The sequence below is a fragment of the Canis lupus genome, chromosome 5, assembly GCF_003254725.2.
Source record: "Canis lupus dingo isolate Sandy chromosome 5, ASM325472v2, whole genome shotgun sequence".
NCBI classification, from domain to species: Eukaryota; Metazoa; Chordata; class Mammalia; order Carnivora; family Canidae; genus Canis; species Canis lupus.
The window spans coordinates 70,458,279-70,484,510 of record NC_064247.1 but is presented as its reverse complement, the minus strand read 5'-3'; the positions used below and the strand labels follow the sequence as shown (position 1 = coordinate 70,484,510).

Sequence of the window (26,232 nt, the reverse complement as noted above, 5' to 3'; positions counted from 1 at the left end):
CCTACTCCCCTTCTCAGGACTGGTGCTGGGCACCTTCCCAGCACGTACCTTGAGTCAGCCTGGAGCCTCATCTGGGAGGTCGCAGACATCATGATTCATGTTGGCTTTGAGAGAAATCCCCATGGAAACCAGCAGGCAGGTTGGGTGGGAAGGAGCCGGCTCCCTGGAAAGCAGGGGGAGGTGAAGACGGGGGGCCTCGTGGAGGGTGCTGCTTCAGGGGCCTTTGGTCACCCTACTCCCTGCCCATTCTGACGTGGGAAGTCTGACGAGGTGCCCAGTTTGGAATGTCAGCTCTGAGGGCCTTGGGGGCCCAATGGGGGGTCTGATGAAGCCCCTCTAGGCTCTGCTGTATTGAGCCCAGATCCAGGCATGGAGGAGACACCAGAGATGAAGCTCATCTCAAAAACAGAAGCAGAAGCAGAGTGTTCTCTCTCTGAGGGGCAGACACCGGGAACTCCCTGAGGCTGGCCTCTCATTGATCCTCAGAGCAAAAGGACAGAGACCCCCCTGCCCCGACTTGTTCCTCAGCCCCTGGAAGCATCCCTGGGAACCCAGACCCTGGCTTACAGACTTCTGGGTGCGCTGTAGTCACCTTGTGGGCAGTTGGCGGCCAGGCAGCCCCTCTGAACACACATGGGCCAGAGCATGGCTTCTAGCAGGACCCAGCCAGGCTTGGCGCCCAGGATGAAAGCCACCACCCCCCCAGCCTTAGCCAGGGCTCCCCAGGTCTCTTAATATCTCTTTAATGAGAGCAATTTGGCAATGATGTAAAATATGCTCTTACCCTTTGTCCCAGTAATTCCATTTCTGGGAATCTGGCCTAAGGAAATAATCCTAAATATAGGGTAGAAAAACATGTTTCACAAGGATGTTCATTGTGGAGTTGTTTATAGTAGCATAAAATGGAACAACCACACTGTCTATGGTGGAGGCAGAGCAGTGATAAAATAGTGGCCAAATGTCTTATAGCCACTAAGTGATAGTTCTGGAAATTACTGTCTAGGATATAGGATGCGCATGTGATGTAACATTATGAAAAAAAAAGAAAGAGAAAGAAAGAAAGAAAGAAAGAAAGAAAGAAAGAAAGAAAGAAAGAAAGAAAGAAAGAAGAAAGAAAGAAGAGAAAAGGCAAGTTACAAAATCAATATGTACCGTATGACTTGGGCTGTGTAAAGAAAGATCATGCATAAAGAAATCCTAAGGAAAGTAGTACATGCCAAAGTGCTAATGAGTGGTCTTGACATTTTATCTGAAAGGTTGCCTCCCATTCATCATCTTCCAGATTATCTATAATATTCATGCATTGCCTTTCTTAGGTTGGAGTTATAATTTACATTCAGGGAAATTCATCCATTTGGCATTCAGATTTGAGTTTTGACAAAGGTATACAGCCAGGCACCACCATCATTGAGATACAGAGTACTTCTATCACCCCAGAAAGTTCCCTCATGCCCCTTGGTAAGTGGCCCCACCTGTGCCCCAGCTGCTGCTGACCACTGGTCTGATTTCAAGCCCTGTAGCCTTGCTCATTCCAGAATGTCACAGAAACAGGAATCGGGCAGTGTGCCTTGTCCTGCTCTTACACGTAGAAATAACTTAGTCTGCTTATTGTCCTCTTATATGTACCTCGCAGAGCTGGATTTCCTAGCTTCCCTCAGGTGGAGAATTTCATTTTTCCTTTCTATCTGACTCAGCCTTTACCCCATGTAGGAATCTCCTCCGCTGTAGCTCTGATCATCGTGTTCAGATTACTGGGGAATTATCAGTTATCTGTGAAATTGTCCCAGCCGTGTGAAAGTACCTAGGACGAAGGAGGTCCGTGGCCAGTTCTGCTCACACCTAACTCTGAAGAGCAGCATCAAGGGGCTTTCAGGCCCGATCCGTCCCCTTTTCCTTGCAAGCTTCCTGGGCTCCCGCCTAGGCTCCGTCTGGGGAGGTGACACTGGTGACAACATGGCAGCAGTTAATTCCTCTTATAATGAACGTTTTATCATAGGATACTGTGAGACATGCAGAAAAGTGACAAAGGCAGTACAGAATTTCCATATACCCCAAACCCACTACCCTGGTGGTGACCATCTCACAGAAACAGGTTACATTTGTCACAGCGAATAAACCAGTACTGATATGCGTTGTTAAAGTCCATGCTTTATTCAGTTTCCTACGTTTCTACCAAATGTGCTTTTTTGGTCCCAGGACCCCATCAGGGATCCCACAGTGCATGGAGTGGTCAGTCTCTGTAGACACAGGCTTCTCACAGTGGGGCAGTTGCTCGAGCTTTCTGGGTTTTGATGAGTACTGACCAGGTGTTTTAAGGAATGTTCCTCAATTGGGGTTTATCTGATGTTTTTCTTGTGGTTACACTGGAATTATGGGTCTGGAGGAGGAGAACCCCAAAGATAAAGTTGATTATTTCTCACAGTAGTTCCTTTTATTGGGCTTTTCAGAATGTTCCAGATGCTGTGCTAAAGCCCTCGACAGATTGGATCTCCTTTAATGCTTCTAATAATCCTGTATATTAAATTCTCATTCTTACCGTTGAATGAAATGGGCTCAGAGAGGTACAGTAACTTGCGTAACATCACACAGTAAGAGGCTCAAACCCAGGTCCTGTTGATTCTACAAATTTTACTTTTAGCCAGTATTGCTTCCAACAGTGGGAAAGCAGTACATCTGCTATTAAAAACCAGTATGTATTTATTTATACCCAACCTTTCCCCAAAAAGCCTGTGTTGCAACTTCTAATCAAGGCCACATTGAGGCAGCCGAAGCAGGGTCGTGAGAAAGGCAGATACAGGCGGTTAGCAAGCCCTGCCTCCTGGAAATCGCGCATGTCAGCAGCGGTCATCTCCCCAAGTGTGCTGCCACGGGCCTGGCACCGTCACAGGGCAGTACAAAGCCTCGTCGTGCTCCAGGTCCCTGAGGAGACTGACAGGTGTGCTTTCAGAGAAAGGAGGTTGGCCATTTGCTTGGTTTGAATAATCAAGTCCTAATGATGTTCAGAATGGGCCTTTTTCTATCTTTATATTGCGTGGTATGGTCTGGCAGTCTTCCAGATGTGCTAGCGGCCACATCTTAGCCCAGGTCTTCTAGAGGTACCAAGGGGTCAGCGGGCTGGAGTTTGGAGGCCAACTGGACCTCAAAGAGGGAGAGAGGTGGGTGTGAGCCATATAAGAAGGCCTCCAGCACATCTGGTACCCAGGTGCCATTGCTTCCTAAAGGATATATATATTTTTTAATTTATTAAATAATTTTTAACTTTTAAATTTAAATTTTAAAGTAATCAAAACCTTTCATCTTCCCAAGGATGTTCTATATAGTGATTATAAGTAGTACATGGATGAACACTTTTTTTTTTAAAACACTTTTTTATTTAGGAAAATAATCATTTATTAAGAAAATAACTATTAGCTTCTAGATGCCAAGGTCTGTTTGGGCACTTGGAATAGAACAGGTGGAAATTCCTGCTCCCGAGTGCTGAAACACTAGCAGGGGAGACAGACAGTCAGCAGCAAACAATAAATATTTGAATGTGGGTTCAGAAAATAAACATATAACCAATCCTCCAAACCCCTGGTTTCACTGATATTCTCAGGACAAGATGTGCCGTTAGAGCTGAGTCACTGATGGCAGGATGTTGAGAACATAGTAGTGCATGGGCTGCTGGCATAGGGTAAAGGGTGAAGGGGAGCCCACACATTTGCCTCCGGGATGCACCAGGGTAACCGTCTGGGTCAGACACTGCAGCTGCAGGGATGGGTGTTGAAGGGTGGCCTGGTGCTGGAGAGAAAGGCAGGATGAATTTGGCTGCCCCTCACCACCACGCCTGGGTCCCAGCCTTGTTCCATGCCTGGACTCATGCAAGAACTTCCAGGCTGTCCCTGCTTCTGTCCCCTCTTCCTGACTGGTCCCCCTGCAGCACTTCACCAGGAACCCCAGCTGGACCCACAGGTCCCTCTTCCCAAGCCATGTCTTACTGAGCCTTCCTCCTTTTGGCCTCCTCCCTGAACGTGCCCCGCCTGTTCCCACCCCTGGGCCTTTGCACAGACCAGGGGCTCCAGGTTGTATTTTCCCTCCACCTCTCCAGGGCACTGCAGCTCTTAGCCCTGTGCATACTTTTTTTGGAATCTTGGTGCAGCACTTGCTATTTATTTGCCTATTTTGTTTTTTGCCTCTTTGTGCTACTGGGCTGCTGTCTTAGCCACTGCTGTATTCCCAGCACCCAACGTGTGGGCTGTAACATAATAGGTGCCCAATAAATACGTCAGATGAATGAATGAGTACATGAACAAATCGATTGATCAATCTCTCTTATTTCCTGAGCCTGGTGGGCAATCATATCGGGGAAATTTGAGTCAGTTTATGCCCTCAATCCTCTCCACCTCCAGCACCACCACTGTTTCTCAACTTTGGCAGACAGAAATGGACATTTAAGAGCTCACAGGGGTCCTAAATCCTGATGGTACAATGAACTCATCAGGCTGTGGATTTTAGATCACATCCCCTCTTACTGATTGGTTAGAACACTGATTCCTGAGTCACCAGCTCGGTTCAGCCCTGGCCAGCCCCCTTCCCAGCTGGCTGTCCATGAGCACGTCACAGGACACCTCAGCTTCCTCATCTATGCAATGAGATGGCCCTGGCACCCGTCTGTGGGACTCTTGTGAGGATGGAAGGAGAGAGCACTTGCCATGTATCTGGGGAGTGCTTGGCTTGGGAGAGGTTAGCTGTTACATTCTACCTTCTTGGCTGGGTTACACTTGCCTCTGATTCTGCTGAAGTACAGCTTCCTGGGGTCAGAGTGACAAGGACACCGCTGGTAGCTGGTGGCCAGCACCTCCCCCTGGCTCCTGGTGCCTTGTCTCTATAACAGGGAAGAGGGACTATGAATTTCTCTGTCCCCATCTGCACCCCAACATTGGCCAATGATAGCTGTCACTGTTATTTCTTTCCACACAAATGGTTGAGCCCTTGCCACGTGCCAGGCACTGGGGAGAGAGGACAGGGACCAGGACAGACAGGGGCCTGACACCTCCAAGCTGGAGTGTGGCCAGGAGACAGATATCCGCAGATGGCACACCATATAAGTCCACAATAATTAAATGGGGTGTGGGGAGCACTGGGGGTATGGGGAAGGATGTGACAAGGTGGTCTATAGCGCCTGAAGGGTAGCTGAGATGTCCCTGCAGAGCTGAGGCCTGGTCAGTAGAAGTGGAGAGGCCAGGGATTGGGCCACAACCTTTCTGGGCCAGCCTGAGTTTGTGGTGCCATGGGCAGCTAGGCCCGTTGGGGAGCACAGATGAAGAAAAGAAAGCAGGCAGGGCTGGAGGAAGGAGAAGGACCGGACCTGTGGGCCTGGCAAGGGTGGACGGGAGTGTGGGTTTCGTGCTTGGGCCACCGGGAGCTGTGAGAGAATACTGAGCAGGGAGGAGGGGTATTGAGTGTGCCGACTTGGAGCATGGCCCTGGGCGCAGAGTGGGGAGGTGCACATCTGTGCAGGGAGACAAGACAGAGAGACCGGTGGGGCCTGTGACTGCTTTCTGGGCTGGAGAAGGTGGTGGCTCGGCCGCAGTGAGGACTGGAGAGATGCAGGCTCTGCCCTATGCTGAGCCCCATGGACACCCCGAGGAACAATGTACAGGCTTTGCCCTCCAGGTGCCCCCAGTCCACACCCCCAAACACGTGGGCAAGCTTCCACCACAGCCCGTTCCCGCCAGCTGGGAAGCTGCCAGCCAGGAAAGATGGAATTCCTTTGGTTCCCAGAGTTGCCCAGTGTCTGTACAGTGTGCTGGTGGCCGGAGCGGGGATGTGTTCTGGAACCTTCTGAGATGTGGATATCGTACCTAATCTTTTCTTTTTCTTCTTCTTTTTTTCTTTCTGCTGCAGCCAACTGGGTACATGGAAAACTCAGTCTCCTACAGCGCTATTGAAGACGTTCAGCTGCTGTCCTGGGAGAACGCCCCGAAGTACTGTTTACAGCTCACAATTCCTGGGGGGACGGTCTTACTGCAGGTAGGAGAAGCAAACATGAGCAAGCAGTTTCTTCTGCCCTGCCCCCCGTGCTCTCACCCTCCGCTTTTCCCTCAGAGGAAGACGGCCATCTACCAGGAGGAAAGGTTGTTTAGCTTAGGGGGTGCTTTTTTCTCAGACGTAAGAAAGGTATAAACTGGGGCCCTCTGGGAAAAAGGAAGAGGGAATGTGCACAGACTGAGCTCCCACTGCATGCCTGCTACAGCCCAGGAGCTTTAGATCTCAGGCTTTGTTGTCTCTGAACAAACCTGAGACATAGGTCTTCTGATTTCCATTTTGCAGATGAGGAAACTGAGGCACAAAGGCATGTTGTTAGGCCTTAAAAGGCTATGGAAAAGTGAGTAAGCGAGGAGGAGGTTCTTGTTGGTCTTTGGAGACTCTGATGGAAATATGAGCTGTCTCCTTGGAACAGGGTGCATTTCGTGTGTATTGGTCAGGGCTGTTGGTTGGAAATGACGCAAACATTCAAACTCTGAGGCAAAAAGAGAACTTGATGCTGTAAATATATTAGGGTAACTAGGCAGTAAAGACCTTCAGGAATGGCTTGATCCAGGAGTCAAATGATGCTAATATTCAGTGCCTCTCTCTCTTCCCATCACCTGGCTCTGCTTCTGTGTGTTGGCTTCATTGTCAGGGAGGGTCTCTCTATGCCTGGGAAAGATGGACTTCTGTCCTTTAGACATTGTGAGAGCCCACTTTCCTTCTAATGTCTTTCTATAAAATCTCATAGACGATTCTAATTGGCTCTGCTGTAGTCCCACACATCCCAGGGAATGCCTTACCCTAGGTTACATACCCACTCTTGACCATAGCCCTACCAAGACCTTAGGGTAGGTCCACCAAGAAAAGAACTGTGGCAGAAAAAAATTGCTGGAGTATATACACACGACATGTTCTGTTTCATTTCAGGCAGAGCCATCCCCATTTCCAGCAGGGAGCCCAACTCAGAAACTAATTAGAGAGAATGCACACTCTCATCATTGGGAGAACAGGCCTTTCTTTTAGGAACAATTTCTTTCTAACTCTGCCCCTCCAGGGAGATCTGCCCTGAGCCCAAAGAGATGCTCCCTAAAACGTGCTTCCAAAGTGGCCACTAGATTGCATAACAGCATTTGAGCCAAGAGGCACACAGTTCAGCCTCTGAGGAATGCTGGGTGCCACAAGCTGACTGTAACAGCTAATTCTTCCTAAAAATCCTGTTCTTTACTGTCACCTCTTGGAGAACGCCAAAACCACGCTGGACCGTCTTTTTTTCTTTTATGTGTTCTCACCTCTTCCCTCTTTGCCTCCAGCCTCTATCTGTCCTTCCGGCCCCTGTGGGCTGGGGCCTGAGCAGCCGTGGAAGATTCAGGAGGGCAATGATAGGGTTCTGTGGAGAAATTAAGAGGAGGAGTATAGAGAAATATCTGTCTGTCCCCTGTGCTGCGGGAGGAAGGTAAATAAGCCCTTCCTTGGCCCCATCCTTGAGAGGTCCAGGGCCCTCTGGGGAGCAAAGCTGTAAACACATGGCTACAGAGACAACAGCTAAAATAGAGGCATGTCCCAGAGGACTGGGAGCCCAGAGCAGGGAGTGACTCATTTGGCCTAGGGTTCCAGAGAGGGCTCCCCCGGGATGGTGACGTTACAGCTGGGTATAGAGGGGTGAGTAGGAGTTGAGATTGAGGGGGGGCGCATATACTCAGGGTGGAGGGAATGTGAGTACAAAGCATGAACGTGGGAGAAGGAGAGGCAGGTTCAGCGCCCTGTGAATGTGTCCAGAGCCGTGGGGTCACAGCCAGATCGTACAGGTCTTATTAGCTGAGTGAAGAAGCCAAGGCTATATCCTCAGGGCAGTAGGGAGCCACTGAAAGCTCCTAAGGGGTAAAGGGGACAATGGAAGGCAGAGAGGGCTGAATGTGGGAGTGCCAGAGGGAGGCAGAAGGGAGGGAAACCTCCAGCTGGAGGAGCCCCCATCTCCTTGGGTGTGTAGTAGTTGCTACTTTGCCAGCAAGAGGGCCTCTGGGGCACGAGGGGGCAGCGTACCCCCAAGGAAGGCCAAACATCAGTGAGGCTTGGAGGGAAGTGAGGCTTGGAGGGATGTAGGTTGCTGGGCAGTGGAATGTCCCTTTAACCCAGGCTGTGGCTGCGGGCCGGCTGTGATGACTCGCCTGGCTGGGGCCACATCCGGCAGTGGCCTCACGTCAGAGCTCCCCCTGCTGAGCCGACAGGCGGGCCTGCTTCAGCATCCCCCTTGCCTGCTTGTTTGGTCTCTGCCCCCCCCACCCCCCCCACCCCACTGGCTCCGTGGACAGAGGCCGGAGCAGGAGAACGGGAGGAGGAGGAGAGCAGGACTCAGAGCTAGGACTAGGACGGGGAAGCAGACACAGCCCTCCACCCCATTCCTTCGGGAGCCCAGGTGGGTGTAGTCCCTCTCCCCCCAACGCCTCGATCTCTCCCTTTGCCCCTTCCATCCGCTTCTACCTTGCTTCCTTCTTATCATCACCCTCCTCCCCCTTCCCATGATTCACGGATAGCTGTGGCTGTCTTGTTATATAAATGGGTTCCGAGTCATCTAGGAGATGGGCTTTGGGCTGGGGGCCCGTGTGGTGGTGAGATGGCTGGGGGGTGCCCGAAGCCCAGGGTGGGGCCCTGCAGTGCCAGGCATGGCGCCCCTCACGTGCTCTTGTGACAGGCAGCAGGATCCTATGCTTTGGGTTTGTCCTGGTTCATATGGCAGGACCGGAGCTGTGGCATCACCACAGTCCTCCCTGCTGTGGGTAGAGGAAGAACTGAGAAGCAGCCAGGTGTGCCTGGGGGATAAGGCTAACTGGACGAGCTTCGTCTGGGTGCTCTTGGTCAGCAGAGGATGAAAATGCCTTGAGCCATGCTGTCCGACAGCGGCCACTGGCCACACAACTATCTGCATCTGCGTGTATTACATCAAATTAAGAATGCAGAGCCCTGGGCCACTGGCCACAGTTGCAGTGCTCAGAAGCCACATGGACCTAGTGGCTCCTTATTGGACAGTCCAGACAAAGGACACTTCCATCATCACAGAAGGTTCTGCTGGATGGGCCTGGACCCTAGCAGTTTGCATTTTGACCCCGTGCTCCACCCACCCCTTTCCTGCTGGAGGAATTAGTCTTAGAGTGCTGGGGGGTCCGCAGTGTTCTAGCATCACTGAAGAGGTTCGTGTCCTCCTAAGAGCACGGCTCCTCCTTACCTAGGAGTGACGTTGGGGCTGCAGGGGTCCCCACCCTCACCTGCCAGTTTCTTCCAGGCTCTGTATCCATGTGAATCTATTTCCTCTCCCTCCCTCTCTCTCCCCCTATTCCTCCCCCCATTCCTCTCCCTCTCTTCATCTCTCCCTCTCTCTCCCTTTATTCTTCTCTCCATCTATTCTTCTCTGCCTCTCTCTCTCCCTTTCTCCCTTTCTCCCTCTCCCCCTTCTCCCTGTCTCTCTTCATCTCTCCCTCTCTCTCTCCCTCCCTCTCTCCCTCCTTCTCTCCCTCTCTGTCTCCATCTCTTTCTCCCCTTCTCCCTCTCTCTCCCTCTATTCCTGTCTATTCCTCTCTCTCTCCTTCCCTCCCTTCCCCCCTCTCTCTGTCCTTCTCTCCTTCCTCCCTCTCTGTCTCCCTCTCTTCATCTCTCTCGCCCTCTATTCCTCTCTCTGTCTACCCCCCCATCCCCCTCTTTCTTCCTCTCTCTCTATCTCTGGCTGTGTCTCGCTCTGCTTCTGTTGCAGTTTCTCTCTCTGATGTCTTCCTCCAGGCCTCTCTCCACCCCAGCCCTTCTCTCTGTGCCTCTCGACCTCACTCCCTCTGTATCTCCCCCTCCCTCTGTCCCTCCCTCTCCACCCTTGTCTGTCTCCCAGAGACCTCCTTACAAAGCTGCTTTGTTAGAATTGGAATCGCGCCTCCCTCAGACCCCGGGAGCTGACCTATCTGAGTTCAGGGCAGGTTCAGAGCTACTCTCGGGCCAGCGCGCCTTCTCCCAGCCCAGGGACACCGAGCGCTCTGCCAGCAGGTCGAGTCCCCAGACAAAGGCGCCAGCCTCCCAGCCTGGTCCAATTGGTGTGTTTCTGGATGCTTTGTGTTTTTCAGCGTGAGCTCCCTAATGCCATGTTATTAGAATCCCCGGGTGCGGAAAGGGCCTATTTATCTTCTTTCCACCTTAACTCCCTTTGTGCTCCCGTTCCATTGTGAGAACGTAACGACATAAGAACATAAACGGTGCGATGAAAGCATCCGGGGCCCTCCTTGCCGGCCGTGGGGTGGGGTGGCCGGCCTCCGAGAGCCCTGTGGCGCTGATCATCTAGCATTTCTGCCTCACGGTCGGGCGTCCGCCCATCCGTGAGAAGTAGACAGAGCGCCCTGCTCCTAAAACAAGGTTTCAGACGGAGCCAGAACAAGGAGACTGTCCTCCTCCGATGGTCTCCGAGGCTGGCTCTTCTCCCAAGGGGACCTCCCGAGGCCAGGCGGCAGGGGCAGGGACAGGGTGGGTTCCCTTCTTACTGGAAGCTGGCGAGAAAGAGCTTTCCGGTCTGAAAAGCACGTGCTGTTTTTTCCCTAAGAAGTCGGGCCAGGAAGGAGAACTTGGGAACAGTCACCCACAGTGCACCCTTGGCTGTTTTTCTCACCTCTCGAGACAATACAACAATGAGAGAGAACTTGGCAACTTTCTAAGAGGAAATTAGGCAGAATTTGCCTGGAACGAGGCCCTTCCAGTGTTCGAAAGATTTATCGCTGGGAGAAGTTGGCGCTGGCCGGAGCAGGGCTGCCTGCTTCCAGGGGCTCTTTCCCATGCTTGAGTCGAGTGACCCTCGGGACTCTGAGCTCTGCCCCGTGTCCCGCGGGGCCGAGTCGTCCTGGCTTGGCCGCCCGCACAGCAGCATGGAATCCCTGTGCAGAAACTCGCCCAGTCCCCCGGGCCAGGCCCAGCCCAGGCCACTCTCCCTTTCATTGGAAGGCACTTAGAGATGCCTGCGCCGGGATCCTGGAAGTCCCCCAGCAAGCAGGCTCCGTCCTCCTTCCTCCTTCGAAACTAGACAAACCAAAGGAAGGAACGGTTCACGGCCCACCCTCTCTGGCTCCCTCAGTGAGAGATGCACCTCCCCTCTTCCAGAAGAAAGTTCTGGCCCACCCTCTTGTTTGCGGGGTGGGGCCTCCTGGAGATTGGAACGGGAGCCAAGCCTTCCTCCTCCCCTTTCACCAGCATCATGCCTTCAGACTTCCCAGCCCAGTTCCTGGAAGCCTGGTAGAGCCCAGGCACGTGGCTCTCATGTTCAGGGTGGACAGCCTGTGTGGTCACACAGACCTGAGTCCCAGCCCAGCTCCACCTCTCTCTCTCTCTCTCTCTTCTCTCTCTTCTCTCTCTCTCTCTCTCTCTCTCTCTCTCTCTCTGTAGCCTCAGGCAAGCAGGGATAACCTCCCCGGACGGCTGGTTTCTCTGTGAGCTCAAGTCATGAGACCTGCCTCCTTGGACAATGTGAGGATCATCAGTGTTACTACACATAAAATACTTTGCACTGTGCCTCATCACATGTATTTAAGCAAATACATGTTGGGGAAGAGAGGGTTCCAGGCTGCACAGTTCCTTTCAAGTTTTACTGCGTGTGAAATTTTCTTCAGTGAGCAGAAGGGGTGATGCTTCATCCATCCATTTAGCTGTCCACCCACCCAATCCATTTGTACATCTGTCTGTCCACCCATCTATCCCTCCAGACTCCAGACAAAGGCGCTCTGCTTCTGTTGAACGTCCATCCATCCATGTATCCATCTGGTCATTGATTCGACAAGTCAGCCAGTCTTTCACTTAACAACATCTCTCTCTATGGCTTTTGTGGACACCATGGTGAATAAGTCACACATGGTCCCTGACCTCACAGAGCTCATAGCCTTGACAGAAAGAACAGCAATTGAGATGAGCAATTGCAGGGCAGTGTAGTTCTGTTAGGCGAGGCAGCATCACCTGGTGTGGTCAGGGATGGCGAGGGGAAAGCATTTCAGGTGAGACCTGAAGGGTGAGTAGTTCAGCAGGCAGTGAGTGAGAGGGTGAAGGCACAGTGTCCCTGGTAGGATGATGTTCTGTGTGAAAGCCAGATGAAAAGCAAGGCCGGCCAGGTCATGCTAGATCGTGCTACAGTGACAAGTAGCCCCAACTTCCAAGTGGCTCAAAACAACAAGGGATTATTTCTCACTCAGGCTACACATCCATCGTGGGTCGGCTGGGAGCACTGCTGACGGAGCCAGCGCCATCGGGAATGTTTCTGGTTACCATGACAAGGGCAAAGGGCCCTGCTAAATACAGCACCAGCTCCCAAGAGCTTCCACTGGAAGTGACACAGGTCACATCAGCTCATGCTTCATTGGCCAGGGCAGGCCCCATGGCCACGAGTCCCTACCGCATGCTGGGAAGAGAGCTGGCACCTTTGGGGAGTGGACACCGATGACACCGCAGCAAGTCCAGGACTTGGCTTGCTCATCAGAAGAGTGGCAGGAAGGGATAGGTTGGGCTGGCTCAGGTTGAGTCCTTAACCTGTTATCCGTGGTGTATTCCAAAACTACCTACACACCGTGTGCGTTTACCTGCATGTGTGTGTGGTATACAGATGTGCACTTGGCTGTGATTCTACAGCTTTTTTTCCATCTCTCAAAGGGCTTCAGGTTTCTATAAATCCCCCCCAAAACTGAGAACTCCTGGACTGGGTCAGATCCTTGAAATCCCTTTGAACCTTCGATTCAAAGAGCCTCATTACAATGGATGGACACTGTCTTCCTGCAAAGTGTAGCCAGCCTGGGGGGCAGAGGGGCGACTGTGGCCACCCCTCCTCCCCCTCTTGCTGGGTAACGATGAGCCCAGCAGGTGGGCTGGGAGACATTTGCTGCCTCTGCAAAGTTCGTGGGAACTTCGTGACACCAGCCTCACCCGGGAGGTGGCAGTTAACCCGCCCAGACTCTGCCTCCTTTCCCGATCCTGTGGGTGGGACTGATAAACCACAGAGGTGGGGATGGGGCTCAGAGAGTGGCGGGAAGGAGTGCCAGGAAGTTGAGGAGGCAGGGTGGCCCCGACCAAGGCTCTGGGGGAGGCAAGGGGTTTCGAGATCAGAGAAGAAGGGGGCCAGTGGCTTGTGTCAGACGAGGCCGTGAGGGTGATGGTGAGGTTGAGGCAAGGCTGGGTCAGCTCCCAGGTGGGTGGCACGGCCTTCCCGCCTGCTCTGAGCCTCCGTTCCTCACCTCAGAGTGATGTGTACAAAGTATTGTGCTCAATGCCTGGTGGGTCACATCAGCCGGCATTACTTCCTGTGGGATCTTGCTTCATACCCGTGCCTCAGAGAGGCAGGCTTCCCAAGCCTGAACTACAGACAGGGAGGTCCAGAGTCACACAGCTGTTTTCAGCTGGGATCTACAGACTGCTGTGCTGAACCCAAACCAGCCTTCTTCCCAGAATACGACACTGACTTCCTCCCGTTGAAACACTCATAGGAGGATGGATATGGCCGGGCAGCTGGGTTGTAATAGCAGGGGGGTTCACATTCTCCCACATGAGCAAGCACTGGGAATGTGTAGGGTGTTCCTCCTGGAAGGATAGGCTGTAAGCGGAGGTGACCAGGGCAGGTGAGATGGAGTTGTGTCCCTGAAGACACCTTCCTCCCCATCCAGACCATGAGGCCACTGTGAAAGGCAGTACATAGTGAACCCAACTGAGACCTGAAGATGAGGTCCCAGTTGGGACCTGCCAGGGCAGGAGAAGACGTCTCCGCATCTATTCCCGCTCCACAGCAAGCTGGCCACTTTGAGGTCTGGGCAGAGCCAGGCTGCCTGTGAGGGATGTCAGGAGGGCTCGAGGTATAACCAGGAGAAGCTGCAGCTCTGGGAGCTGGCTGGCTCCTTTGGGAGGAAAAATTGCAGAGAAAGTTCTGTGGAACATCCATTTTTGAGAAGGAAGAAGCGTCCAATGGTGCCATGCAGATCAATCAGGATTCCCAGATGGAAGCAGCCAAAATGGACTCAGGCAGTCTCCAGTAAAAGAGGAATATGCTTGAAGGATTGATGGGAGCCTGGAGAACAGGCTTGGGAAACGGACTGGAGCTGAGGCAGGTGGTGGGACCATATCCTAGCCTTCAAGGCACCTGCCCAGGAAGACACTGCTCTGCCTCATAATGAATTCTTTCCTCCTTCATCCTGACATTAACTTTGCTCAAGACCCCCGAGTCCTGGGCAGGAGCTCCAGACTGATATAGCCTAGATCACCTGCTCACACTCAACCAAGAGAGGGGCCGGGCCCCCTTAAAGATCCCTGACGGGCTTGCATGGTGGGGAGGGCCCCAGAATGGGACACACTGCACCAGGTCATGAGGGAGTCAGGTCTGTGTTGGATTTGGTTGCCAAGGCAAAGGAAGGGAGTCACCGTCTACCACTCACTACCACTGGTCTGCTTTCCGGTCTCTCTTGCTTTGTGTGTTCATTCTTGCTTGTGCAACTAGCCCTAATGGTACCAGGCACTGCTAATCAGCACTGAGGATTTGGGAATAAAAGTCTGCCCTCAAGGAGCTCACAGCCCCCTCATTCATTTGTTCATTCATTCATTCAGCAAGTGTCACTTGGTCACGCAGGTGGTAGTCACACACAGGCACGTGTTTCCGGAGCATCACGCTGGAGCCAGTGAGCACAAACAGGGAAACGTGCCTTCTTCCCCTGTCCTTCCTCCTGCTCCTGTCTCTTCCTTCTTGTCCTCACTTGGTCTTTCAGTCCAGCCAGTGACACCTTATGGGCACTGCCTGGGCCCAGTGCACACCCACAGAACCAGTAGAACAGCCCACATCGGCCCTAGACCAATGTGGCCAGACTTCCCATACTCATTTCCTACTGCTGCTGTGACAAACTGCCAACAAGGTAGCAGTTAAAACAACACATATGTATTATTTGTTTGCAGTTTTAGAGTCACGGGTCCCACTGGGCTAGAATCAAGGTGTCAGCAGGGCTAGTTCCTTCTGGAAGCTCATGGGACAATGGATTTTACAACTTCAGAGACTGCCTGTGCCCCTTGGCTTATGGCCATGTCACTCCAGCCTCTGCTCCGTCTCTGACTCTCTGACCTCCTGCGTCCCTCTTGTGAGGACCCTTTGATGACTTTGACTCATCCACATAATGCAGAATAACCTCCTCATCTCAGGGTCCTTAATTCACTGAAATCTACGAAGCCCCTTTGCATATTCACAAGGCTTAGCATGTGGACAGTCTGAGGGTCCTGTATTTGGCCCAGCATGCCTGCCCCATTCTCTGGCCCACGTGGTGTGCTAAAAAGCACACACTGGGTTTGTGCTGGGGCCAGCTCATCCCAGCTTGTACCAGCTCCTGAGAGCCAGTCCTACACCCGTCTTCCCAATCGTGGTCCAGGGACGTCCCTGCTGGTGGCACAGAATCCTCCAAGGTGGGACTATTCACAGCACAGAAGGTGGCATGTGCTGTGATCAGGGCCTTTTTTTATTCTGGAAAGCCTGTTGTTCCACATTTATCAACACACCACTGGCTGTGGCCGCATGGATACTGATCACTGCTGTTTGTAGAGCATCTGCACGTGCCAGGCCCTGAGCTAAGTAAGCATTTTACAGGAATTATCTCATTGTTTGGGATCTTTGCATTGGTCTCCCTAAGCATGGGATGTATTTTATCATCCTAATGAACAAGAACTGTCATAAGACCACAGAGCTAGGTCAGCGCTGATAGGAGGTGACTCAGCCACAGACTCTCGGGGTGCTGCCGGTCCCGTGGCAGACTCTGCTTTGGCCTCCACTTCCTCGGTCAGGTGGCACAGGCTCTGCATCTTTAGAGAACTGGAACCCAGGGCTGTTGGACACTCAGTCACTGCGGAGGTCCCTAAATCACACAGAAGGTATCCCCAGGCCTGTTCCCCACTCGGGGCAGAGATAGATGCAAACTTGCTTTGCATCCATGGGCTGGTATCAGCCTCTTTGAGATTTGGAATGAGTCCCTGAACTTGCCCACAGGAGCCTGATAACCCTCTGCACTGGCCACTGAGCGGATTCATTTCATATTCAAGCCTAGAGATTTCCCCAAACTCTGCCCTGGGAGAGTGGTTGAGCTTCACCAACACTTTGGGTGGGGTACTTGGATCCCCTGGGTCCCCTGGGCAGAGGGTAACCCCTGAAATTGTAACCACTTGTACATGCTTGTTTGTGTGTGTCTGTATAGGTTGGGTCCATGGAAGCTGGACTCTCATGCTTGGAAAGAGGCTCCGACCTTTATCAGTCCCTGGACCGACAAGGTCAGGGTAAACTTGGGGCAGAGGGCCGTGGGGCTGTGGGGTCAGGCAAGAACAGACACTGTGGGACACTTGGGTGGCTCAGTGGTTGAGCATCTATCTGCCTTTGACTCAGGGCATAATTCCCAGACTCTGGGATCGAGTCCCACATCAGGCTTCCTGCATGAAGCCTGTTTCTGCCTCTGCCTATGTCTCTCTCTCTCTCTCTCTTTTTCTCTCATGAATAAATAAAGTCTTAAAAATAAAAAAAAAAAAAGCAGACAGGCGTGACAATGCTGACAGTACCAGCTTCCCAGGGTAGACTTGCGAGGACTGAACAAACCAGCATGGACCCTCGTGCTGTGTCTGGCACACAATAAATGTGCCATAAATACTGCAGTTGCCACCAAGAGCAGTGAGTGAGAGCAGCGGCAGCGTCACGCAGGAGAGTTGGCTGGACCTTCCCTGGGCCCTGATGTGTTCGAGATGAATTGATGACAGTGGTGATGGCAGTGATGACTGCATTTCTGGTGGCCACCTACTGTGTGCTGGGCCTGGTTCTTTCTGCTCCACGGGAATCATTCCCAGTCCTCACAACACTCTTGCAAGGTCAGGGTTAATCGCCCCATTTTACAGATGAGAAAACCCAAGCCAAGTTGCCAAGGTCTGTGAACTAGGGTGGTGTGGATCTGGGAAGGTTTTGCTCCCTGTGTGGTGGTGATTTTTAATTCAGGTCTGCCTGAGTTCAAGACTGGATGCTTTCTTCCCTGCCTTTCTGCAGCTGGCAAGAGGTTAAACCCACAAGCTCTGAAGCCAGCCTGCCTGCTGTGAACACACTAGTTGATGTGAGATCTTGGAGCCTCGGTTTTCCCTTTGTGAAACGGACATAGGGCTGTTGTGAGGGCTGATGACAGAGTATGTGAATAACAAGTGCCAGGTACCTGGAGCAGTGCCTGGTGGGAAAGAGGCACCTGAACCGGTCCCACCCCATTGTCCCACCACCATGCCTGCTTCCTTTCCTCCCAGCCCCTCCCATGATCCTAAATAAGCCAAGATCTGTGTACAGTGAGCACTCTTCCAGCCACCAGTGTCCAGAGTCACTCCTACCTAGCAAAACACGCACACAGTGGAATGATGTCTCATTTCAGGAAAAGTCCCCCTGGTTGTCACTTCTGTTTTGTACCCAAAAGGTTCCACTGGGCAGATCCCTGTGTCAGGGCTGCAGAGCAGACCCCGCTGGGCAGAGCAGGCTGGGACCCCGGTACTGTGCTCTAAAATGCTGCAAACTGGTGACTAGACCTTGCTGTCCTGTTCTTGTCGTTGCAGGCTGCCAACAGCTACCTTCGAGACCAGTGGTTTCATTCTCTGCAGTGGAAGGTAAGTCCTGACTCAGTTTCTGATTGAAGGCGGACGCCTCTGTTTTGGGCAGCCTCCTGGCTCAAAACTAATCTGTTACCTGGAGGTGTAAAGGTGGACATCCCTTGCCTTCCAGACGGCTTAGCCGAGGAGCCTTGCCCCATCGTGGAATGGGTTGTGTAAATCCCCTTCTGTCTCTGATGCTCGGGGCCTTTCTCCTTGCTATGGCATTCCTGCCCCATTGGCCGCTGACTTTGCTCATGAGCTTTGCAGCCTTTGCCACTTCCCAAAGGATCATAGAAGCATTTGCTCTCAGAAGAGGGGCTTTATTAGGGGGCCGGGTGAGGCAGGGCTTGAGGTCTCAAGATGCTGGGTTGAAAGTAACTTCTGAAGGTTGCTTCAAACAACCAACATTCTTCCATAATTTCCACTTCCTCTCAATTACCTGGTTCTTTGGCCTAATTTTCCAGTTCAGCCTCCTCATAGGATCGTCCACAGCCTTTTAGCATGTCAGGAAATGAGTTCTCTGCTGGTCACTGTCAAGACCCAGGGGCCAGATCTACTGAGAAAGATCCTCCCAGCCCCCAGGGAATCCACGTTCTGCCCCAGGGTGTGGACTGTGTGGTCAGCCTCTCTTTAGGCCCCGCCTCCCTGGCCCTCCCGCCCTCTGATCTTTTAGTTTAGAACAAGCTGTGACAGTCCTGTGGCCTCACAGGGCCAGCAGGGCATGGCTGGAATGACCAGTGCATGTCCTGAGCTGTCATTGTTACAGTTAGCTGGAGAGCTGTGGAGCGTGAGCAGCTGGCTGTACGCAGGGTATAAGGCCTCATGCCATGTTGGGCTGAGCCGGGGAACACTCGGAATTCCTCCCGTGCCTCCAAGGGACTCTGGTCACAGCCAGCCCCAGGACGGAAATACAACCCCAGAAAGTGACATTCCTAGCCCCAAAGAGGGCACCCCTCCCTTCTCCCCTGACAGCTGCAGGTCCTCTCACTTTGTGCCCGTGTGGCAGTCTCGGAAGCTCACCAGAAGTCTCCACGTTGGAGCTGCAGAGGGAAAGGACTAGAATTTATTGAGCACCTACTGTATGCCAGGAACCTGAAGCTGGGCCCATCACGGCCACTTCATCCTCGCCCCAGCCTGGTAAAGCTGGTTATTGTCACTGCTCCCATTTTCTGCACAGGAAAGGTGAGGCAAGGCTGTAGCCCAGCTCCCATAGCTTGTCAGGGCTGGAAGCAGGGTTCAAACCTAGGTCTCCCTCATGCCCACAGGTTTCTGAATGCAGGCAGAAGGCAGCAGGTGGCAGCCAAGAAGGCCCGGTGGCACATTTCTGCCCACAGAGTCAGCAGGAGCCACTGAGAGCTCAGTTTCCCCAGTGCGATTATTCCTCGTCCCTGAAGCCTGGCTCTCCGCGGCCCTCTGTGGCCCTACGCGTCCCCAGACAGGCAGGGCTTACGTCAGGACCTTCTGAGGGCCGTCTGGGAGTCAAATGCCAGAGCAGTCCAGGGGCAGGGAAGATATGGTTGGGGGCTCCGATGGAAGGGGCCATCTCATCGCCATAGACCCCAGCCGCTTGGCTCCTCCCCTTTCTGTTCTCCGAAGGTGTTTTCCCAGTGAGTGGCAAGTAGGTAATCGCCTTGCTTCCTCTGCTCAGGAAGGGGCAGGAAGTACTTGGAGACATCCTGCCTCCTTGACAGGCGGGGGAAAGGCCTCATTGCAAAGAGGGCCAAGACCAATGTCAAGGGAGAGGTTGGCTGTCTTGGGTGGTATTCCACAAAGCTCGGTCGTGCCCGGTCTGCTTGTTCTTCATCTGTTGTCTGCAGCCTATGGGAACCCCTGAAAGGCAAGGCTTGGGGAATTCGGGAATGGTGTGCAGCTAGCAGGGATGACCAAGAAGGTGGACAGAGGAGGCTGAATTTTAGAAGACGGACGGGCTAGAAAGATGATTTGAAAGTGACAGTCTTGGGACGCCTGGGTAGCTCAGTGGTTGAGCATCTGCCTTTGGCTCAGGACATGATCCTGGAGACCCAGGATCGAGTCCCGCATCAGGCTCCTTGCATGGAGCCTGCTTCTTCCTCTGCCTGTGTCTCTGCGTCTCTCTCTGCCTCTCTCTGTGTTTCTCATGAATAAACAAATAAAATCTTAAAAAAAAAACAACATAGTGATAAACATACAAATTTAATCATCAAGTATTGTGGATTGAACGAGTACAGAATTGGGGATCCCTGCTTCTCGCAGTTTTCAGGAAGACCTGGATATCTACACTTAATTTTGGTGCCATTTGGTTTCTTTATGGTTGTTAAATTTAAAAAACAACCCTCCCCCCCCCCCCCCGCTGCCAAAACAAAACAAAACAAAACAAAACAAAGAAAAGCATCCAGGAAACCCGAGTCAGAGCTTCATGGAACTGGCAAATGCCTGGCAGTGTATGGCCCTTTTGCCAAAGGGTAGGTGGTGGCCTTTGTTCCCACAATATAAGTTTTCACTTGTGTCTTGTCAGGTATAAAACTGGCAGATTTCCCCCTTTAACAACTGACATCACCCCACCCCACCCCACCCCACCCCACCCCACCCCACAATAATTTAGGTAGGCTGCCACCAGGTGGCAGCGGTATCTTAGTGTCAGCAACTTGGTTTCGGTTTTGATGAGACTGGAGGAGGCATGTTTTCCTTCCTTTTTAAAATGGCGAGGACATCTAAGGTGTTTTGGAGGCATGTCCAGCTCGCAAAATGAACTGAGAGACCTGGAATCAAATTCTGGTTCTCTGGCTTACTCTTAGGGTCTGCATAGATTCTGGCAAGTGTTCATTAATTGAGATGCAGTTACACCATACCAGGCAGGGCTGTGCACTTTCCTGTCCCTTGTCATTAAACAAATGAGGGAACCAAGGCTCAGAAAGGTCTAATGACTTACCCTAGCCACACAGCAGATTTTAGTACAGATCTATGGGGCTGCCCTGCCTCCTACTTGATCCAGCTGTACCTGATTCTGAGCTCTGAACTCTTCAGCCCGCTTAGGATCAGACCTTCTGCCTCTCCTGATACAGCCTCTCTTTTCACTATATTTATAACCAACCTTCTTGGCTTTCTTCTCTTCCTCTTTTCAGTGTCTTTGTCAAAATTCTTGCAACCTCAGCTTGATTTTTAAAATATTATAAATATTGTTTTTGTCACTGTTCCCCTACACTGTGTGTGTGCAAACTATAGCTGCCATGCACATGGAGAACCCATTCTTTTATTTGTAAAGAATGTTGCCTATTAAATACTACATCCCCATTGGTTTAGTTTTTACTGAGTTGTACTGGTATCTCTGGGGCATTCTCAACAGAGAATTGCTCCTGGGGGAGCCAGATTGGTTCTTTGGGGCCTAAAAAATATTAAGGTAGTACACTAGTGTACGTGGCCCTCCAAAGTTCAACCCCATTCATCAAAATCTTATTTTTTTAGTATTTAATTTCAAAGGGAGGAAGGGAAATAGGAGGGCACTGCCTTCAAAGGCTCCAGGGGGAGGGGGACCAAAGATAACTAGAAAAAGACTGGGAAATGCTCAGTCCGCCCCAGGTGATGTTGTGGGACAAGACAGTGTAAATAGGACATCTGTGTGATATCCTTGCCGCCTCCGCTCTGTCCCAGCAGTCCCGTTGTTCAGTGGCCTCAGAGCTAGGCCTCTGCCTTCTCATGCTGTCACCGTCCACTTGGGGAGTTTCCTTGGCCCAGACTCTGTTCGGAGCATTGTCTTATCTCTATGGAAAGTCCATTATTGATGCTTGCATGTGAGGAAATCCAAGTCACCGGCCCGAGTTCCCAAGACCACTCCCCAGAAGGGGAGTGGGGTTTGACCCACAGCCCATCTCCCAGATTCCCTTTCCTGCTCCCCACCCCTGCCCCCCAGCAGCTCCACTCTTTCTCTCGGCCTCCTGCCTTTGGCCAGCACTGTTCAGGGAGATCTTTCTCGCAGGAGGACTGGACAGTGAGCATCTCCAGTCCCTGGAAGGAGGGTGGGATGGGGTTTACTCTGGGCAGTGGGACAGCAGTGCTAATGCTCCCAGGATCCTCTGGAGCAGAGCATGCTGTCCTGAGGGCTCCCTGGAGAGGCCAGTCCTGTTTGGTTTGGGTGGTTTGGCCCCTGAGGCCAATCCCTAGGGGTGTGGAAGCATAAACAGTTGTACTGAGTTAATGAAGCCTCATTTCAGAGTCAGAAATGCACCTTGCAGGCCAGGTCGTATGGAGACAGGCATGTCTGTGTGTGCAGGACTGGGAAGGGACAGACCTGCTTACCTGCACAAGGCCATGAGGGGACAGCCCTGTCCCTGTGTGCAAGGCACGTGAGGGCACAATGTGCATTTATGGAGCTGCGAGGAGACTGGCCTGTTTCTGTGTCCCAGGTTTTTTTTGTTTGTTTGTTTGTTTGTTTGTTTGTTTTAAGATTTTATTTATTTATTCACGAGAGTCACAGAGAGTGAGGCAGAGACACAGGCAGAGGGAGAAGCAGGCTCCCTGCAGGGAGCCCGATGTGGACTCAATCCGATCCGGGTCTCCAGGCTGAGCCATCCGGGCTGCCCTGTGTCCCAGGTTTTGAGGCAAGACGCCTAGCTGTCCACAGCTGTGAGGGTCAGGCCTGTCGGGTGGACAAGCACCCAGCTGGGAGGAGACATGCTCCCCCATGAGGGAGCCCCAAGAAGCAAGATACATGTTTTTACATAGCTGGTGCTTCTGGTGCCTCCAGCTCTGAAAAACAGCCTTTTCACTTCCTGAGAGGGGTTCCATTGTAGGCCGTGGCACAGAAGTCTTGAAAACCAAGATGGTTTTATCCCCAAGGGGAAGTTGCATTACTAAGAACAGTCCCTGAGGTCTGTCCCAAATGCTGGGGGCGGAGAAGCAGACTCTGTGTGAGAGGAGAAGCTGACCTGTTTTCCTGTCCCAAAGCTGCGGGACAGAGGAATGCCCTGGGCTCTGGCAAAATCCCAGCTCAGGTGTGTGTCCTCTGGCATTCTGCTCTGGCCAGGCTGCCTCCTGTCCCCAGGCAGGTTTCACCACTGCCTTGTGGTCACCCCTTCTCCGGCTCTGTCCCTCTTCTATACAGCAGGAGAGTGGAAAGGAATGTGGGATGCATGTGCCTGTGTGAGTGAATGAGTGTGTGTATGTATGTATGTGTGTGTGTGAGAGAGAGAGATAGAGAGAGACAGAGAGAGAGAATGTTGCATATGAGGGGTCACCATGTCAGGAGTGCATTGGGTATAGAGCGTGTTCATTTGGGCCTTAGTTTTCTCCTCTGTCAAACGGGGGTGATCCAGAACCTTGCTCACTGGGTCGTTGTGAGGTGGGAGTCTCTGCTGCATGTGAGGCAGTTAGAAGGGGGCTGGCAGGCATGGCTGTATGAGAGCATCACAGGCACTCCCATCTGTGTGGTTCAGTGCCCCCCCCCCCCCCAACCCCTGCACTGCCCCTGCAAGGCATGTTTTAGTATGGGGGATGAGTAGAAAGTATCCTCAGGAGGGCCCTACCTGTAGTGGGTGGCTGGTTGACCATTCCTTAAAGGCTTTTGAGCACTGCTGTGCCTGGCAACTCATACACATTCACTCCCTTAGTCCTTTCATGGTCCTGCCAGGTCTTCACTACTCCATCTCCTAGATGAGGGGCCAAGGACATTGCCAAGAACAGCCAGATCCTAATGATGTCACAGTGGAGCTTCCACGTTGGGCCCTGGCTGAATCTGACATGAGGGTGGCCCATCCTATGCTTGGAGCCCCCACCGAGGCACAGCCACCACCATCAGGGTCCTCAGTGTGCAAGTGAAGACTGCGGCTAGAAACCTAGTCCCTTCCCTTATTGGGGACTTGTGAGGGCTGGACCCCCACCCTACTTCCACACGGTGAGGGGGGATGGTCCAGCTGCTGCCCAGATTCCCAGGCAGCCAGGTCAGAGGGACAAAGGGCCCTAGAGCCGATGCCCCTTCCCTAGAGGGAAGCTCAGGGGGAAGAGTGGACCCCACAGTAGGTACCATCCCCTGCCCCAGCTCTGACTTTCCTCCTAGAGCTACTTCCCTCTTCCTTCTTGGGTCTTTCTTCCTAGGGAAGAGCCACTTCCGGTCCTGCATCTGTGGCCCAGACACCTTCCAGAGCTACAAACCCTCCCAGCCTGTGTATTCCGAGTGTTCATCCAGCTCCCCCTACCCATCCCACCCCGCAGCAAAGGCAACAGGTGGCCATCGTCACCCCTTTGAACCCTCATGAACCCGAGGAGAAGCCTGTCTCCCTGTTTCCCATTTCACAGATGTGGAGAGCAAGGCTGATAGGTTAAACCCCTTGCTCAGGGTCAGTCAGCTGGAGTGTAGACAGAACTCTGAGTCCAGAACCTGGGGTGGGTCTGGACCACCGGGACCGCGGTGCACGCGCTGGACAGTGAGCTGACACTGCCTGGCCATCTCCCGTCTCCTTTCTGTTCTGGTGTCTGGAGTGTGCAGGGCCTCAGTGTTTCTGTTTTGCGCAACATTTCATGAGAGCTTTACATTTTTCTCTTGGTCTCGCAGACGTCAGCACAAGGATTATGGGAATTAGCCTCTGACTTGGCAGTCCCATTTCTCATGGGTAAGGGCTGATTGCCCTACCCTGTCCTGTGTGCCCTAGGACCACCATCTGGCACCTGTCCTGGGCCCAGAAGGTCAAGCTCAGGACCAGCCCACCTCCACATCTGCCCCAAACATGCTGTATCCCCAGTGTCCTCAGACACCAGCATTGAGGCTCTGCGTGCCCAGACCCAGCCTTGCTCCTGGATTCCCATTGCCCTGGGCCACTGCTCTCCTGTGTGGCTCCTGGCTGGGCTGGCCGATTCAGGCCAGGATGTCCCTTTGTCTAGAGGGAGGGCAGTGACCCCTGCTCACCCGCCTCTGCCCCCACCACCCTACTCTCTCTCCTTCCGCTTGCTCCCTCCATCCTGTTTATAACCGCCTTGAAAACACCTTTATAACTGCATGAAGGGCAAAGTCCATGCGCTCCTGCCAGCTCCCACCCCACCTCAGATTCCTCTCTGGTTGCAAAAGTCCTTGCGAACCTCGGCTACCTTAGTGCGGATGCTTTGGTAGCTGTGGCTGGGTGCACAGCACAGACCGGCCTGCTAGCTTCAGCACGGCATTGCCACCGAAACCTTTCGACGTGTTCAGGCCAACATGCATGAGCTTCCTAATGGCTACATAACATCTGTGTGGAGGTTGTGGCCTGAGTTACCACACGACTCGCTGTGGTTCAGGCTGTTCCGGTTTCCTCAATTACGGATAATGCGCTCATGCCTTTCCCCTGAAACTAAGCTTCCACTTCTTTGGAGCTACTTTTGTAAGGCACATTTCCAGAACTGTGGTTATAGTTCTGGAAGAGAAGGGGTATTTTTTGTGGCTCTTACCACATTTGCCAATATGCTTGCAAAGGAATAATTTCTGCAGTGCCTAAAGGTGAGAGCTTGGGGCTGAACTGCCTGGGTTCAAATCCCAGTGCCACCACTCACTGGTGGTATGACCCTGGACTACTTAGTTTGCTCTCTCAGCCTGCTTTTCCTCCTACAAAAAGTGGGGCTCACAATAAGACCAAGCTCATTAGGTTCTTGTAAGGATTCAATGGGTCGGTAGCAATAAAGAACTTAGAAGAGCACCTACCATGTGAGTAAGCATTAGATTAATGTTGATTATTCTTACTCTGTCTCCTTTATGTAGAAGGGTCCTGGCAGATGGCTCCAGAAGAAGGTGGCATTTGTAAGGCACTGCCATCAGCCCTTAGGGGGCCCATGACAGGCTTCACTGGTCAGTCACTGTGCTGCTTTCCCCTAAGGCAGAACTCTGCTCAGCAGAGCTCCTGCTGGCTGGCCTGAGCTGATGGAGGGAGCAGAAGCTTCCATCCCCCCTGCTCTGTGACCTTCTGGACCATTAGTACATCGAGCGTTGCTAGGATCTACACCTAGTCATGTTGGCTCTGGCCTGTGCTGCTTTGGAGCTTGTTCATGGGAGTAGTTGAGCTTCCAGACTGATGCCCTGGGTCTGGTTCTCCTCTGCTTGGGAAAGGCACGAGTGTGACTTGCCTCCCTCCAAGAAAGGAGGTAAAACAGGTGGGAAAGGATGGGCAGCAGTTGGCCTCAGACCTCTTCTGGGCCTATGCATACATTTGCTTCATGCCTTTCCAGGTCAGAAAGGCCTGAATTCCATCCAGATTCATTTGTGGCCCTGGGTCAGAGACGGCTTTGTGACTTCTTAACAGGGAGTCCTAGGGACTTGGTAGAGATGGTAAAAGGGGCAGCCTTCCCAAGAAGCAGGGCTGGGGTAGGAACCTCAGCTGAGGGACAGCGTGGTGGAGCAGAGGCCCTCACAGGCCGCTTCTCTGGCACCCGTGTTACATGGAGCTGAATGGAGGCCTCCAGGGCTCAAGTGGCCGGCTCCCAGGAGGACACAGTCTCCAGACACAGCCGCCACCACTCGTGCCCTTCACCAGGCCATCGGGGCCCTATAAGTAATAACAAGGGTGGCCTCGGGGATTGAAACTAACAAGTGGCAGAGGGCTGGGTAGCTCTGGGGAGAAGATCTCATGCCCTGTGGGCTTTCTTTACAGGAGACAGAACGATAGT

The 26,232-nt window shown here is 52.6% G+C and overlaps 1 protein-coding gene and 1 long non-coding RNA gene across 5 annotated transcripts in view; one reads left to right on the top strand and one right to left on the bottom strand.

Annotated features, from left to right (window-relative positions):
- LOC112646716 (c-Maf inducing protein) overlaps positions 1 to 26,232 on the top strand; it is a 231,258-nt gene that overhangs the window by 136,953 nt on the left and 68,073 nt on the right. For 2 of the 4 annotated variants that reach the window (XM_025426959.3, XM_035716595.2), the window contains exons 2-3: positions 5,887 to 6,012; positions 17,599 to 17,649. In XM_025426959.3, coding sequence (XP_025282744.1) covers positions 5,887 to 6,012; positions 17,599 to 17,649 — 177 coding nt within the window. Of the gene's footprint in view, positions 1 to 5,886; positions 6,013 to 8,168; positions 8,426 to 16,223; positions 16,297 to 17,598; positions 17,650 to 26,232 lie in introns of those variants that run through there. The other 2 variants (XM_035716594.2, XM_049110676.1) reach the window with 2 other exon arrangements.
- On the bottom strand, positions 6,303 to 8,194 carry LOC118354796 (uncharacterized). Its single transcript, XR_004815963.2, has 3 exons — positions 8,053 to 8,194; positions 7,302 to 7,399; positions 6,303 to 6,681 (listed from the first exon to the last, which is right to left on the bottom strand). It is a non-coding gene; the product is annotated as an uncharacterized LOC118354796 (long non-coding RNA).